Source organism: Pseudoliparis swirei, chromosome 15, assembly GCF_029220125.1.
Source record: "Pseudoliparis swirei isolate HS2019 ecotype Mariana Trench chromosome 15, NWPU_hadal_v1, whole genome shotgun sequence".
Lineage (NCBI taxonomy): Eukaryota > Metazoa > Chordata > Actinopteri > Perciformes > Liparidae > Pseudoliparis > Pseudoliparis swirei.
The window spans coordinates 13,250,243-13,267,112 of NC_079402.1; the positions used below are offsets into that span (position 1 = coordinate 13,250,243).

The following is a 16,870-nucleotide window of genomic DNA, read 5'->3' on the forward strand; positions in this document are numbered from 1 at the left end:
TGTTTTTGTTTTTGTTTTGTTGTACTGTTTTTTCCCCCTTCCCCGGTCTTCTTCTTCCCCCCCACCACTTCTCTTCTCTCCTCAGCCCTCAGGAAGCACAACGGCTTCAGACCTCCTTCATTAGACTTTCCATATGACTAACAGTATGACGACTGCTGGCAGAAGTGTGCGTCTGATCTCCTGGAACACCAGAGGAATGAATAAAGCTATTAAAATTGGTAAGGTCTTGACTCAACTGCAACACCTTAAAGGGGACATTATATTTTTACAAGAAACACACCTTAAAACATCTGATACCCTTCGCATCAAGCGGGCGTGGATGGGCCACTACTTCCACTCAAATTTCTCTGGTAAAGCCAGGGGTGCGGCCATCGTTATTCACAAGAGTGTGATGTTCGTACCAACAAATACTATTCTTGACAATCATGGCCGCTACGTCATAGTTTCAGGTGTTTTGCAGGGCATGCCTGTCATTTTGGTTTCCGTTTATGCGCCCAACTTTGATGATGACCAATTCTTCATGAACCTTTTTGCTAAAATCCCGAACGCAGATAATCACCGCATAATCATGGGTGGAGATTTTAACTTGATTCAAGATGTGAATCTCGACAGGTCATCCCTTAAGCCTGGCACTCTCTCAAAATCTGCCAACGCAGTCTCAAATTATGCATCACAATTAGGAATCTCAGACCCTTGGAGATTTAAAAACCCTCAAAGTAAAGCTTTCTCTTTTTTCTCACACGTCCACCACACATTTTCGCGAATAGATTTTTTTCTGCTGGACGATAGCTTGCTACACCTTGCCAGCGCTTGTCAATACCACCCAATAGTTACTTCAGACCACGCTCCTGTATCAATTGACATCCACTTCCCTCTTAGTGTCACTCCCGCCAAGGTTTGGAGGTTCAGTTCCCACCTGCTGTCAGATGACAAGTTTAGGAGCTTTGTTAATTCGCAGATTCGTTTATATATTGAAATTAATGACACTGCTGACGTAAGTTGTGGAACAGTGTGGGAGGCCCTCAAAGCCTATGTTCGTGGGCAGGTTATATCGTATGTTTCCAAACTAAGAAAGTGTTGGAGTTGGACAGCGACACACCACACCTGGACGGTACTCACTGGAAGAAAATATCGGTAGACTTTTACTTTAACTCTATAAAGCGTTTATTCAAAATCAGGATACACACAGACAATCATGCATGGACCCCCCTCCTGAGCTCTGACCGATGGCCTCAGCGCTGGAGAAAGGACGCCGGTTCGGAGTGTTCGGCCATTTTGAATAGCCGATCGGACCAGTTTTGATTGGTCAGGAGATAAGGGGTGGGGTTTTCTCATTGGCCCTTGGTCCTCTGCTTCCGCCGTTGTCGCTCCTTCATTGGTTCTTCTCGTCTGCCAATGAGTGCATATGTTGTGAAAGTGTGAGAAAGGAAGATGGAATTCACATGTAGCTTCCTTGACTGAGCTGGGGAGTTTTCTAAGATAGTCTTATCTCTTCCTAGGTGGGATGCGCTGTGGCGAGAAGGTCGTTCCCAGGATATTTGCAAAGGGCCTGTGTGTGTGTGTGTGTGTGTGTGTGTGTGTGTGTGTGTGTGTGTGTGTGTGTGTGTGTGTGTGTTGTGGTTGAATCCGGATATTAATTGTCAAAGCTGGACCTTTCCTTATCTTATCTGCGCTCAGTAGTTGTCTCTGTGGCTCTCCTGTTCATGAGTGTTGCTTTGTTCTATTCAAATCTAGGGTGAGCGTTGGTGCATAAAGTTCTTTCGTGTGTCACTGTCATCTTCTTTGATTAGTTCAGGCGCTGGACTGCCCTGCTAGAGTTTCAAACCTTCCACAGTGATTTTCCACTTTCCACATAACATTTATGCAAACAATACTAGGCTATGCTAAGCTAGAATATATATTCTTTACAAAAGGATGAAAGGGTCCGGCTGTCGGTAATTTTGGAAGAACTTCTCCGATTAGATGAAACGTATTCCTCCTCCCCCTCACCGACCTTATATACAAAACACATATTATTACATTTGGAACATGACCTTTTAATGACGAGTGTAGTCGAGAGACAACTGAGGCAAACTAAGCAGCGCTTTTTTGAACAAGGGGACAAGGCGGGGAGGCTTCTGGCTCAACAGGCTCGGGCAGTTAACGCCTCCAGATTGATCCTCAAAGTAAAGTCGCCCGAAGGCAATTTAGTATCAGATCCGATTTGTCATGATCTGGAGTTTGTAATAATTTGTGTCTTGTGAAGTCCTTGGCACATAAACCCAAATCCTCTTGACTCCTTAACTTTCCCCAAATTGATGTAGTTAGCTGTGAATGCTGGACCCCCCTCATTTAGAGATACAGGAAGCCATCAAATCTATGCAAAATGGGAAATCCCCTGGTCTGGATTCAATTCAATTCAATTCAATTCAATTCAGTTTATTTGTATAGCCCAATTTCACAAATTACAAATTTGTCTCGGAGTGCTTTACAATCTGTACATTGGTCCCTGCCCCAAAGTTCACATCGACCTGTCCCAAATAACCCTTCAGGGGAAAAAGGGAAGAAACCTGGAGAGCAACAGAGGGGTCCTCTCTCTAGGATGGACAGATGCAATAAACAAGTCTTTCTTCGAATTTTATAATAATTTGTACACTTCTGAATGCCCCACAATTGGCACAATAAACCCAAATCCTCTTGACTCCTTAACTTTCCATCAGGCAAATGGCGGTGGGGAGATGTAGTCTAACAGGACAGTGGAATGGGGACCCCATCTCCACTTTAGAGATACAGGAAGCCATCAAATCTATGCAAAGAGGAAATCCCCTGGTCTGGATGGCTTCACAGTCGAGTTTTATAAGGCATATTCGTCTCTTTTGGCCCCAATTCTTACAAGGATGTATAACGACTCCCTTAAAGAAGGCAGATTGCCTCAAACCCTGTCCATGGCTTCCATCTCTCTACTATTGAAGAAGGATAAAGATCCTACTCTTTGCGGCAGCTATAGACCAATTTCCCTCCTAAATGTCGATTGTAAAATACTGGCTAAGATTTTGTCCCTCCGCCTCCAGCTCGTGATACCTTCTATAGTTCCGCTAGACCAAACAGGCTTTATGATAGGGAGACACTCTTTCTTCAATACTAGGAGGCTACTTAATGTTATTTTCGCCGTCCGATGTCCCCGAAGTCATAGTTTCACTCGATGCGGAAAAAGCTTTTGATAGGGTGGAGTGGAGCTACCTGTTCCTCATTTTAGAAAAATTCGGCTTTGACTCAAAATTTATTTCCTGGATTAAGCTTTTATACGCCTCCCCTTCTGCATCAGTAAACACAAATGGCATTCAATCGTCTTCCTTCCATCTCCAACGTGGAACACGTCAGGGCTGCCCGCTTTCTCCCCTGTTGTTTAATTTATCCATCGAGCCTCTAGCTATATGGCTTAGAGGCCACAATGGGTTTGAGGGCATCACTCGCTATGGTACAGTTCACAAACTTTCCCTTTACGCGGATGACCTTCTCCTATACGTCTCCAATCCTGCCTCCTCTCTCCCTCCTATATTGTCAATCCTTGAGCAGTTTGGTCGTTTATCAGGCTACAAATTAAATCTCCATAAGAGTGAACTATTTTTTGTGAACCAACTGGCGAAGACACTCCCCCCAACCACTTTCCCTTTTAATATTGCTTCAGATGGCTTCAGATACTTGGGGGTGTCCATCACTAGCTCCTTTAAAGATCTTTTTCCCAAAAACTTTCAAACACTCTTAGCTAAATGCAAATCTGACCTATCTAGGTGGTCTTCACTTCCCATATCCCTTGCTGGCCGTGTCAATCTTATTAAAATGGTAATTCTGCCGAAATTCTTATATCTCTTCCAACATATCCCAATTTGCATCAATAAATCCTTTTTCACCAGTCTTGACAGCCAACTAAATGCGTTCATTTGGGATGGCAAACCCGCCCGTCTTAAAAGATCTATTCTTCAGCTCCCCAAGTCGGAGGGTGGTTTGGCACTCCCGAACTTTCGCCACTACTACTGGGCCTCTAACATTATCCGACTCCTTTACTGGACTGTCCAAAAGATTCCTAACCCCAGCCCACCATGGGTTCACATGGAGATCTCCTCTTCTTCTAGCTCCTTACACTCTGTGATATGCTCCCAACTTCCCATAATGGCGCACAAAATTTCAGCCAACCCAATTGTTACCAGTACCATTAAGATTTGGCTTCAATTCAGAAGACAACACGGCTTACACAGAGCCTCAATCCAAGCTCCGATATTAAATAATCACTTATTTTTTCCATCCTGCTCGGACCCCACCTTTCAAATGTGGGCTGCCAACGGGCTTGTCACAATCAACAATCTTTACAAAGATGGGGTTTTCTCTGACTTTTCATCCCTGTCAGCCAAGTATCACCTGCCAAACAGTCATCTTTTCCGCTTCTTCCAAATTAGGCATTTTGCTCAAAAGCAGTAACCCCCTTTTCCCCAACCGCCCCCCTGAATCAGGAATTGACCAGTTTCTCACCCTTGATTGCGACCAAAAAAGGCTGGTATCTACTATCTATGGGAAACTTGCCTCCTTGGACCGAGCCTCTACTACATCTGTAAAAGAGTCTTGGGAGGGTGAGCTGGGTGTAGACATATCTGACATTAAGTGGAGGGACATTCTTCATTTGGTGCAAACCTCATCTATCTGTGCTAGGCACAGTCTAATGCAGTGCAAGGTGCTACACAGGGCTCACTTTACCAATGCTAAACTAGCCAGAATATTCCCTCTTAGAGGCGATGCCTGTAACAGATGCAAGCAGTCTCCTGCCAATCACACACATATGTTTTGGTCATGCCCCAGCCTGAAGGCCTTCTGGTCTAGTATTTTCAATACCCTTGAACAGGCCCTTAACACACCCATACCCCTTAACCCTCTAACTGCCTTATTCGGCGTCCCCCCAACACAGAACATGCCCACCACGACCCAGCGGGTCATCGCCTTCACAACCCTGCTGGCCAGGCGCGCCATTCTCCTTAAATGGAAGCACGTCTCTCCACCCACACATGACAGGTGGATACAGGACCTATTACAGTGTATTAATCTCGAAAAGATAAGATTTTCACTACAAGGATCCCTGACACTCTTCCACAAGACCTGGACTCCCTTACTACTGCTAATCAATGATCTTACGATTAACCCTGATGCTGATGAGGTGTGAATGAGATCTGGTGGGAGGGAGAGACTTTTCAATTCCCTTTTCCTTGTCTCCTTAATACATTGATCATTACTCTATTTGCTTTCTCTGTTTACTCTTATTGACTATTAATATGAAGAAGCACCCGTATTTTTATTTCATGTAATTTTGACCCCTTTTTATTTAATTCCCTTTCTTTTTCGCTTGTTTGATATGTCTTTTTTGTTTGTTATGTTTTTTTTTTTTTTGTGACCATAGGGGTGAGGGTGGGGGGAGGGTGGGATGGATGGGGTAACTATGCAATTCTCCTACAGACCATCTTTTCTACGTTGTATACCTACTGTATCGTTATTGTGATGTCTGTCAAAAATCCAATAAAAAAGATTTGATTAAAAAAAAAGAAGAGGAACCCCTTAATTAGACCCTTTGGTTTGCGGTGTCGGCCCAACGCTGCCCAGCCGACGCTCGGCAACAAGCCCTTCATTAAATGCTCCTGGTTGACTTGGCAAGAGGAGCCTCCGTTTCCCAATACCTGCTGCGCAAAATCCATGTTAAGAGATTCTCAAATGTTTCACTTTTAATTGTGAGCATGTGTACGTCATTTTCATTACTGAGAAGTGATGTGTAATCCTGATTTAGTAGATTATTCAGATTCAGCAAGTTGCTCTTGACGATCTATTTTAAATGTATTAACCGTTTGGCCACGTTGCGTGTGTTAAATTGATTGTTCTGTCTCTAAATGTCAATTATTCCCAAAAGCATACAACTGGATAAGCTGCTGGCCTGAAACATACTTTATGTGTAAATCCATTCATGTCGCCTAAAATCTATAAAACATGGATTAGATGCTTTTATCACCTCCCATAATGTTTTCATCATCGCAGCAGTTTTGAATGACTTAATTCTAGGTTTACACACTACTAGCACCATTATATTTCAACAAAATATTGCCTTTGGTTTGGTGTATATTTGCAATGTGATGACAAACTATTATGTAAGATTTCAGAGTAGAGATCAAGTGGCCGGAAAATTAAAAGGAACAGAGCTGTGAGGGAATTAACTTAAGTACAGCTCACTGGCAGCCAGGCCTGCTGACAAGAACAAGGAGGTTTACTCACGAGAGATCCAGCAAGGCCCGGTGACCTTCACTGGTTGAGAGCCTGACAGAGAGAGAGAGACTGAGAGAGAGAGAGGGAGAGAGAGAGAGAGCAGGGGGAGAGATTGCATTAGGCTGATCTTGGCCGGAGCGTGTTGTTGCCTCAGCCGTGGAAAATCTCTGGACACTCTCTTACCGGCACCTTGAGAACCAAACGGATACTTCTTCACATGGAATCCATCCGTCGGGTTGTGTGGCTGTTTTGTAACCATCGGTGCCCGAGAGGGAAACCCGAGCCACAGGTGTGTTTCAGGTGCAGTCACCAGTGGGTCCACAGAAAAGGGCCTTGTGCGTCGTTGTAATCGCAGCCTTTCAGTTGGATTCAGTGTTTAGTCGTCAAAGATATCGAGATTACAACATCTTTGTCCCTGCAAGTGATTTGATAACGTTTTCATGAATCGGCTACATCGGAGAGTTCATGAGGAAATCTGCTCAGGTTCTTTGCCGTTTACACTTGTCTAAGATGTCCCACAGCTGTAGTTGTTCAATACAAGACTCACTTCAGGGTTATTTCACCAAACTTAAGAAGAGAATGTATTTTATAATGTGCGGAACAAAAAATAAACAAATGACAAGCAGACCGTAGCTGTCTGTCAAAACGGTGCACGCAAACTGTTGCATTATTACATCGTCTAAAATGTAACATCACGTTGTCACATCTGCAGGGCAAAGAGTCTGTTATCCTGTTCCAAAACCGGGAAATAAGTTTAAGACATTGCCCCGTGAATGGTCCTAATTATCAGCTGGAGACACACCAAAGCTTTTTTTGACCCGGTTACAGTACTACCGTTTAACCATTATTAACCATTCCTCTTGAGGTAGGGTCAGGCTTCAAATTGTATCGTTTCAAAAGTGTCCAGTTGACCAATAGATGGCTAATATATAATTCCTTGTTCATCTGTATAACAATATACCAATTCCTCGGCCCATCAGGTCCAGTGCTCGGTCCAAGTGCCTTGTTTTGTCAGATACTTAATTCAGTAATGATTAACCAAAAATAAACATATCATTTAGGCACTATATTTCAATTATTTTTTTATATTTGTTTATATATATATTTATACATACAGTAAAATATAATTAAATACATCCCATTAGGATTGGATATTTTATTCATATTGCATGTGCTTACTGTTGGAATACATGGGCTCTATATAAAATACAAAGTGACAAATTGCTGCTTAGCATGGCGTCTATTGGTTTAGTTTTTTCTTGACTGGCTAGAAGCAGTGTTCAGTGAAAGGTTTATGGGTATCACAAAAGTTTTGACATTTACTGCCTGACACAGACAATCACCCTACAGAAACTGTGCGGTTGCCACATTTAATTATTACCTGCACACTGTGCATCTTTATTCATGCCTGAATGCTGTAAATTCAAGTATGTGGGTACATCACGCTCTCTCCTTGTTGTCTGGAATGCTCTCATGAGTTGTAAAATCGTTGCTATCAAACAGGTCAGAACCTGAATTTAACGGGTATACGTGGTATATTCTTAAGGGAGCACTTAATCTTCTGTTGAAGATTAATTTTTGATTGACATGCAATCATTACCATGACAGAAGTTAGACAGCATAAATATTGGCAGAAAGAAACGATTCAAAGAGATCTTGTTGATGCTTCATTTTCTTTCTTCTATATCTGACGACGTCGTCACGTCATGAAATAAAGAGAAAGACGGAGAGAGAGAATAAGACAGCGTGACAGACGGAGGAAGAGGAAGGAGAGCCAATCTTGCTGTGACAGCCTTTTCACTCTTTATGAATGACGTTTTTCTTCCCCCTCAGCATTCTTTGGGACTTCAAAGCGTCAATCTCAGCAGAGTGATATGGCCTCACTATTGTGTGAGTCGGGAATATTCATTAGGGTCTTTCTTTTCCTCGAGGACTGAGACTCTGCTTTGGATCTGCAGAGATCTCACAATATAGTAGCAGATATAGATAAAGATGGTATAGAGATAGATGTCTGAAGTCTGGGTGTCAATCATTTATATGGATACATCCTCTTTCATTAAGTAACATATGCTGGCTCCACCTTCTCATGTGAGGAGTTGCTCTTTTCTGATGTTTTATATCAAAGTAAATTGAATATCTTTGTTTTTAACAGCTTCTTAGACACAAACAAACAATTTAAAAGATTTAAGACACGTCAGGCTGCTTGAAATAGACCCATCGGGTTTATATTGTGTATAGTAAGTAGTATTGTTTCTAAACTCAATAAGGAGAGGAAGCACATCTTTGTCTCGCCGGATGATGAAGATGGTGTCACGCTTTCTTGACCCTTGAAACCTGATTGGACCATATGGGACAGACAGCTGTGTTGCCATGGAAATAAACTGCTTTCCAGGATTCTGTGACAGCAGGTTTAACACTGAGCTGACGAAAATCCTCCTAATTTCACAGAGCTGGGGGTCAGTTTGGCCCCCACTGGAACGCCGCTCATGACACGCATTCCATCCCAAAGTAATTTCATCATCTGTGTTCTGCCGTGGCTTTTTGTTTCACAGGTTAGCGATGATTGTTCACAGTCATCCATCCCGTTCCTCTCCCTGTACGATGAAAGGTGCGTTGGCTCCTTTAGTCCTTTTCTGAAATAAAAAACGTCACTCCTTTTTCATGGTGCATTGTAGCTGGTATTATTCTAGCGGGCTCTATTTCATAAGAAAATGTTTGCCTTATGAAATTGAGACAGATTATTACAAACAACCAAGCTGCATTAATTGATCCCTGACTGCTGGAGGGCAGAATGTGGGCGATACAGACTCTGCAAAACAAATTGGAAATAATCGCAGAGCTCAACTCGTCCCCAGCCTCTCTCCCAAATCCAAACGTAATGCCCACTCTAAGAAGTCAAAGCCAGAAGTGGAGCAGCATGAATGAAAACATGGGCCACCATGACAAGTGAAGAGGAAATTGATTTACTGAAGTATATTGTGCACAATAACTTCTGACTGGTTAGTTGGCAAAATATATATGTTGCCAAATTGTGTTCAAAGAGAAGAGGTAATATGTTTGCCGTGCAGACAGTCTGTGTGTGGCATGGGCACAGCTCCGAGAGGACGCTTGTATTTATAAACAGATATTATACAAGTATTGTAATCTCTCAGGCTTTGATGGAATAACTTTGAAGTTTACTCTACTATTGTGAACAAAAAGAGCAGGAAGCAGACGTTCTGTGGTTTTAATAATCCTAGAACAGAGCAGGTGTGGTGTCAAGAGTCCTGAGGTGGAATGTTTTGGTCTGTTGAGGAAAGTTTGAGGTGAATCCACAGATCTTATATGAGAACTTGATGCCATGTTCCATGATGCCCCTCTGGGCACATACACAGAACGACTTTGTCAGGTTCTCCATGTGTTTGGCCCAACGACCGGGCTCATTCCAGTCACTCTGTGCTGGAGCCAGCTTGGTGACTTCCTGCTAAGATTTCACACTTGCACAAGAACATTTTACAAATACAGCTCTTTGAGACTTTCAAATTTGTTACTGAACCCAGTGGCCTGCAGAATATAAAGTTATTGGGAATCATTTTTTACCCGATCGGACTATAATAATTGTGATACAGCAATGTGGTAATTATTGTGGATAAGAAAGTCCTGGACCTGCAATTCTGATTGTGATCGCTACAACAGAATAGCTTCACAGCCGAGCACTGTTTAGTGGACTTACAGGCTTTACTTCACTGAGCAAAGAATAATTTTCTGCATGTCTGCAATCATTGAATACAGACTCAAATAGTTTAGCACTGCACTTTTCATAAAGTTGGGTGGCTTGCAAGAGGGAAAAAGAAGAATAATTGTCATCTAAATCAAAGCAGGAGTGGTTCTGATACTCTGACTTTTAACTCGTAGTGTAGCTCAAGTTTGGAAAAATCATTGCATCCTACATTACCCATAATACAACTCAATCACTTTAAATTGCCTACCTACCACAGTTTTGAATACAAGCTTTCTGTAAAAACCCTTCAAACACAAACCAAGTTAAATGAACTATTTATGCCAGAATAAACAAAACCTCTATTTTCACATTAAGTAGAACTCTCCATGATGAGTAAACTGAACCTCGGTGTGGGAAACCAGTGGAAGGACCCTTTAAGGCCGATTTTGAATCCTTTTCTGGCGCTTGCATGTCTAATGTAACTATTTCTCATTCCAGTTCATACAAACATTGTGGTTTTGCAGAATGATCACGGCGCTGACAGACTGATTTCACTGCCGTATTAATCATCCCATAACTATGTGTGTGATGACAGATGGGCTCTGCAGTTAAGCTTCGAACTAAGAGAGGGAGGCGAAGAACGAGCAAAGTGAAGAGTTAATTTCAGTAAAAGCAACTTTTCCAACCGGTCAGCCCCACTTTCAAGCCCCTTTTATGTGGTGAAGTGACCCCCACCTACAGAGCTGCTCACTCCTCTGGACCACCCCACCCCCCATCTCTGTGGGCTGAGTAGACCGTCTGAGAATACAGGGAGGCTCCATGCTGGGCGTTTGATGGAGCGCAGAAGGGTGCGTGAGGTGCACTGACCCCTTCACATTGCTCCCCATGCACTCATGCTCCAGAATAGGCTGATTTATCATGTAATGCACAGCCCTGCACAGATCAGGAGTGACAGCTAGAAGGCCATAGGAGCACTGAAGGGAAGAGGTGGCTTCTGGGAGCCGCTGTTCCCACCCAGTCAGACTTTAGGAGAGGACAGGTGTAGAATAGAGAAGCCCATTTGTTGTTGTTGTTGTTGTTGTTTTTGTTTCACCATCCTCCATCACTGCTTTAACACCAACTTGACCAACTGGACTTTTTTTTTTATAGTTGCTTTTTTTTCTTACCGTTAAGCATTTGAAATAGATAATAGATAATAGACAGCTCTCTCACTCACAAGGATCTTACATGCGTGGCTGAGGAAATGTTTATGATTTGTGTAGGTGCTGTAGTTAATCTTGATGTAATCTGTCTAATAGCTTGCCTAATCCTCTTAAACTGTAACCCACATAAGTCCTCACCACTGGAATGTGTCCCTATTGTTATTGTGTGGGCATTCTTTATGTGCTATTGCATGTTTGTGTGGGTTGGATTAGTGTGAAATTGCAAAATTGTGGCGGTGCGTAGAGGTGTGAGCTCTAATCACCTCTAATCACCTCATGTGTGATGGGCTGATCCCTCTACAAAGTGTTTGTGTTTTCACTCCTTTCACACACGGACTCACATGAGAAACTGAAGGCGATGTGGCCTATGTCTGAACTTAAATACCAGACTCTTGGTTACAGATTAGTGTCCCGCTCTTTGCCATTCACACAGCACCTGTGCTTACAGCTGTAGTTCCAGACACATTACATGAAGATGGGGTTGCGGGTAGGTTGCCTATTATTATGTTTTCATCCTTGTGGCTTAAATCCTCTTTGTTTTTTGTTGTTGTTTTTTTTCCAGACGGATGAAACGTGCAATTCAAGGTCTTTTATCTTTGAAGCGCTTGAGTACTTTTTGAAGGAGGGGGGCCTGACTTTCATTCTTTTGGTGAATTTAAGCGCGCAGACTTCCTTTTCAATGTGGAGTTGTATTGTTGAACTTTTATAGTTGTATTGTGGAAAATGAAACTTCTTTATGCAAAGAAGAAAACACTCATTGGAACAATTGATGTGCTGACTGCTAAATATCTGACAGAACAGTCACCTGACAGAATTATAAATCTAATGCAACAACTTATTCTCTAAATATTTGCTCAGCCTTTCACACCAAAGCTTAGCAGTTTAGAAAACACATACAACTCCGGTGAGGAAACGGTGTTGCTGAGCCAGCATGGATAACCTGCGTTGACCCATTCACAACGATCTCAAATATACATGTTGCTCTCGCTTGAGACTTCAAACACTTCTTAGTTTTGACTTGCAGGATTTGATACCAGATGGTTTTACCAAAGTATATGTCCATGTCGTCTGTACGTTTACACTCCTTAGCTCTAACAGTAGTTTCTGTTTCCCTCTCGGCCCGCTGTGTGTGTGTGTGTGTGTGTGTGTATGCTTGTGGCCGTAGCTCATAATGCTTTCACACCTCATTCAGCCCCTGCTCCCATCCACGGGAATGTTGCCCTCTTCTTTTATGCTCTACTTTCTGTGTGTGATATCATAATCTTGAATGTGTATTTATCTGTGTGAAAGAGCGAGAGAGAGAGAGAGTCTATACGTGGACTTACATATACTCAGCTGTTCCCTATAGTGAACCGGTCATAGAGAAGGCCGGACAAATAGCACAGGCAGAGAGCTACTAAGTAACACCCTCCTACCCCCTCGTTTCTCCCCCTCTTCTTTCTCTGTGTCCGTCTCTCCCAGGCTGTCAGTGTGGAGTAGAGCTGGAGGCTGCGGGGCTGCAGTGTGCTGTGGGAAGTTCCTGAGAGGCCGAGTGGCAGTCGAACACAGAGAGACACTTGTACAGAAAGCGAACGGGTGCTTTTTCACGGGAAGGATATAAAAACAGTGTCTCACACCTTCCGCCTCTTCGCACGGGCGTGTACGGCGTGGCTGCGCCGCTGGGATTTGAAGGAGGTGGGCGACCGGAGTTGGGGCTGGAGTGATGGTGGTGGTGTGGCTGCCTCAGGAGTGGGCCTGGCAGGCTGTTCTCCTGGTGACTGGACTGGCATCACTAGGCTGTGGGTCTGATGGTAAGTACTGGAAACCAGCTCTTACTGTGTGTTTTCATGCTGCCTTTATGTTTTAAGTCACAGGCTGGTGAGGCTGAGACCTGCGTGCCAAACGGTAATATAAAGCTGCAAGAAGCAAAATGAAAGATACAATTTGTGCACATTTACTTCTTAGGTATTTGTACTTTAGGGGGTTAAATGCACACATTCAGTCAGAATCACACATTTTATTGTGAGAGTTGTCAGGTTAAAGGTTGATCGTTTGTAGCTGTGAGATTATCCATCTATTTTTCACCCATCGGAATTTATGATGAGCCAAATTTATTATGATCCCAACAGAGGGTACCATGAGAACGGGTGTGCATTTATCTGCCCCGTCTGCTCTCTTCCCCTCCCCCCCCCCACCCCCCACCATCTTCGTCATGTTTTGAATTGTTTGAAGATGGACAGCCAGTTGTCTTTTTACGATAAATGGCAACAGTGTCACGGTGCCCCGTAAGGTTGTGACGGACAGGGGGGTCGTGAGGATGACCCCTTGGTCAGAATAACAGTTAGTATTAGTATGGTTTGGGATTTCCTGTTTTAAATGTACGCATATTGAAGAAGTAATTTTACAATTTCTTCAAGTTGACCAGTCACGAATATTTTGCTTTCATGCTTTTATTGTCATTTATTTGCCTGATATGCTTGTATGATGAATATATACGACAGGTTGTACTCGTGGTTGGACAAAACAAGCCATGTGAGACACCATCTTGGTTTCAGGAATTTTAAAAAATTGTTCCATATATTTTTGCATTTATTTTTGTACAACGAAAAGTTAATTGATTGATAAAAAAATGAATTCACAGATTTATCAATCATAAAAAAAACATAACTTGCTCAGCTGCTATTAATGGTTCATGGGGAGAAGTGTAATCTTTGCCGACATTCTCGGTTGTCAAACACTTTTGGGTGTCAGGCTGTAAATCCAGCATCTGGGTGCACACACACACACACACACACACACACACAAGCACAGTGTTTATAAATATTGTCATTAAGTGATGTTCTGGAAAATATCACCATATGACTCTTTGCAGCAACTGGATTTCCCTTATATGATAAATGATGTGTTGGTTCTTTAATTTAACAACCTATTGCTGCGCTCCTGGTGGTGATCACCTCATGCTGTACTTTAGTTACAATGTACTGACGGTGTGTAAGGATACCCAGTGTATATATGTACATGTTTAGTACTCATTTATAACTCATATAATGAGTGTTTTTTCCTCATACAGCAACCATTTAAATATATATATATAACTCTATTGTAACTTCACATTAGAACACAAAGGGATGTTGTTACATCCTGAAAGAGATGCTTCACTGAAAGTGTCAAAAATCAAGACCAGCTGTAAAATGCCAGCCTGACTGAGTATCAGAGCTATCTGTAACTTTCGCAGTTGGTCACGAAATACCTCAGCTGCTGATAAATGTTTCTACTGAGAATTTCCTTCATTCTTATCTGTGCAGACGAAGCTCAGTGTTTAACTTCCCATCCAATATTAGTCCAGCGGCTTTGAGGGTCAGTAACCACACAGAGAGAAAGGATGTGGGAAGATGGAGTGAGATTCAGACAGAATAATCAGTGAAAGGCAGCTTTGATTATTATTCTTCCAACAGACATTGACTGGAGGCCGTGCTAAAGACTAAAGACGGAGACTAAAGACTCTGTGAGCCTTCTTGGAAGGATTTCATACAAATGCTCTTTAAGGCAGTGTTCCACAATTATACTCTATGGTTCACTTTCTTTCATCAATACTCGAGCCACCAGTTGCTCATATGGTTTCCTCTGTGATCTGATTGTGTAAAGGTCTCCCAAATGAGTAAAACATATGGGAGGTTGCCCATAAATCTAAACAGCACGGTCAATTTGCCACCTGTTGCAATAGGCTGGTGAGGCTCACAGAGACTAGATGAGTCCTAGCCTCCTTCTTCCATTTGCAATGGCGTGGAAATACAAAGACGTTGGTTGTATGCTCGCCAATGTACTTCATGATGGTTACTTTTTAAATTATATTGGTTTAGGCTTATTTTTTTTCCATTCACATTTTTGGTTTGCTTTATCCCATGTTTGGGAAAATCGCAAAACCACAAAATCGCTCTGTGGCAATAAAACCCAATGTGTCTGGGACATAGCTCCAAATAGGACTATACTCATTATTGAGAAGGTGAGATATTACATTACATTACATTACATGTCATCTAGCTGACGCTTTTATCCAAAGTGACTTATGTTACATTCATACACCGTGGACACAGCTACAGGGAGCAATTCATGTTGCCTGACACCCACTGGGAGAGACTCTGACTGATACAAGCTGTTTATAAATACTGCTGTTTCCAATCTCATCCCATCACTGAAATACACAGACGGCCAACAATATGTTCTGTTTATACCACAAAAGCAATCATCTGGTCAGCTGTACGGACATATAAAGTCAACTGGCTGTTTTCTTTCACAGCGATCTTCGACTATCTGACAATGTCAGTGTGTCTCTGTAGGAGTGCGTCTCCGTCGGAACATTCAGAGTAATTGTCAGTTTACTTTATCAGCAACTCGTAGTCTTCTGTAGCTCCACTTCAGTTACAGCAGAGAGAAATACTTTGTTAGAAATAGACTTCTACTAATTGCACATTTTTGTTTTTGTATAGGGTAAAACAGGATAATTGGGATGTTATGTAAGGATGGTTGTATTTATTCCTGAAATATACACATGGTGCTTTATGGTTCCTCCATTTGTAACACTGTCGATGATTATTCTAAGTTTAGGAGACATAAATGACTTTAAAACATGTCTTAACAGATGAAAACAAAGAGTGCATTGACTCACTTATCGCTCTTTGGAAGACATCTGCAGGGAGCAGAGTGTTGTGGCTTAAGGTCAAAGTGTGGTGGGGTGCAGTGGTCCAGGAGCACGAAGCAGCAGCAGTTGGTCCTCTGCAGGACCAGACCGCTCCTGCCTTCTGTGCGCTGCTTCCTGTCAGGATGTGGATACGGTTCCCCCACACAGAATTTGATCCCCAGACAGATGTGCTGCTCCAGCGGTCGGGCATGGGAGAGAATACTGTATGTGCATGTATGTGTTTATAGTTATTCACATGCACCACATGAGTTTATCTGCCTTGTGAGATTTTGGATGCTTAGGACTTAAGGACTTTACAATTAGTCATTTCAAAATATTTTGGATAATGTAAGTATACAACTCAACTAAATATATAATATAGATGTAGACATCTTACACATTTTAAGGTTACATATTAAGAATTGCTACTTTTGACCCATGCATGAATAATACATATCGGGTTTAAAGTTATACAGACCTTGAAAAACCTCGAGGAAAACACTTTTTTTAAATATTGTGGGGTAAAATGACATGCTGTGGTGGCGCTATGGCTGTAGGCTCTCAACATGTCGGTAATGGAGCCCAGCATTAGTCGGTGGCTTGTGGCTTTTTCCAGTAAGTCCAGACCACATGTGCAGATCAACGACGTGTGATATGAACTGATGGCATTGCGGATAGAAATTGTCGAAAAGATATCTTCAACTTGACAAGAGCAGGAATAGTTGAGTAAAAGGTTGGGTTAATAACTCCACATTGTCCATACGTGTGAATGTCAGTGGAATGGTTGACTGTCTCTGAATCCAGGGAGCACTCCGCCTTCACCTCATGTCAGCTGGGAGCGCCTCCATCCCCCCAGTGAGCCTGAAAAGTATACGCGGTTACAGATCAGGGATGGATGGATATATTATATTATTATCATTATATCATAATATAATGATGATAATAATAATAATAATAATAATGTGAATATAATAAAATAAATACTGTACAACTATACATGAAATGGTAAAGATAAAAATAAGTATGAAAATAAGGAAA

At 42.3% G+C, this 16,870-nt stretch overlaps 1 protein-coding gene across 4 annotated transcripts in view; it reads left to right on the forward strand.

Moving 5' to 3' along the window:
- bmpr1bb (bone morphogenetic protein receptor, type IBb) overlaps nucleotides 1-16,870 on the forward strand; it is a 55,270-nt gene that overhangs the window by 26,122 nt on the left and 12,278 nt on the right. Inside the window, exons 1-2 of one of the 4 annotated variants that reach the window (XM_056432369.1) lie at nucleotides 160-218; nucleotides 12,637-12,965. In XM_056432369.1, coding sequence (XP_056288344.1) covers nucleotides 12,878-12,965 — 88 coding nt within the window. In that variant the 5' untranslated portion in view covers nucleotides 160-218; nucleotides 12,637-12,877. Of the gene's footprint in view, nucleotides 1-159; nucleotides 219-12,636; nucleotides 13,060-16,870 lie in introns of those variants that run through there. The other 3 variants (XM_056432370.1, XM_056432368.1, XM_056432367.1) reach the window with 3 other exon arrangements.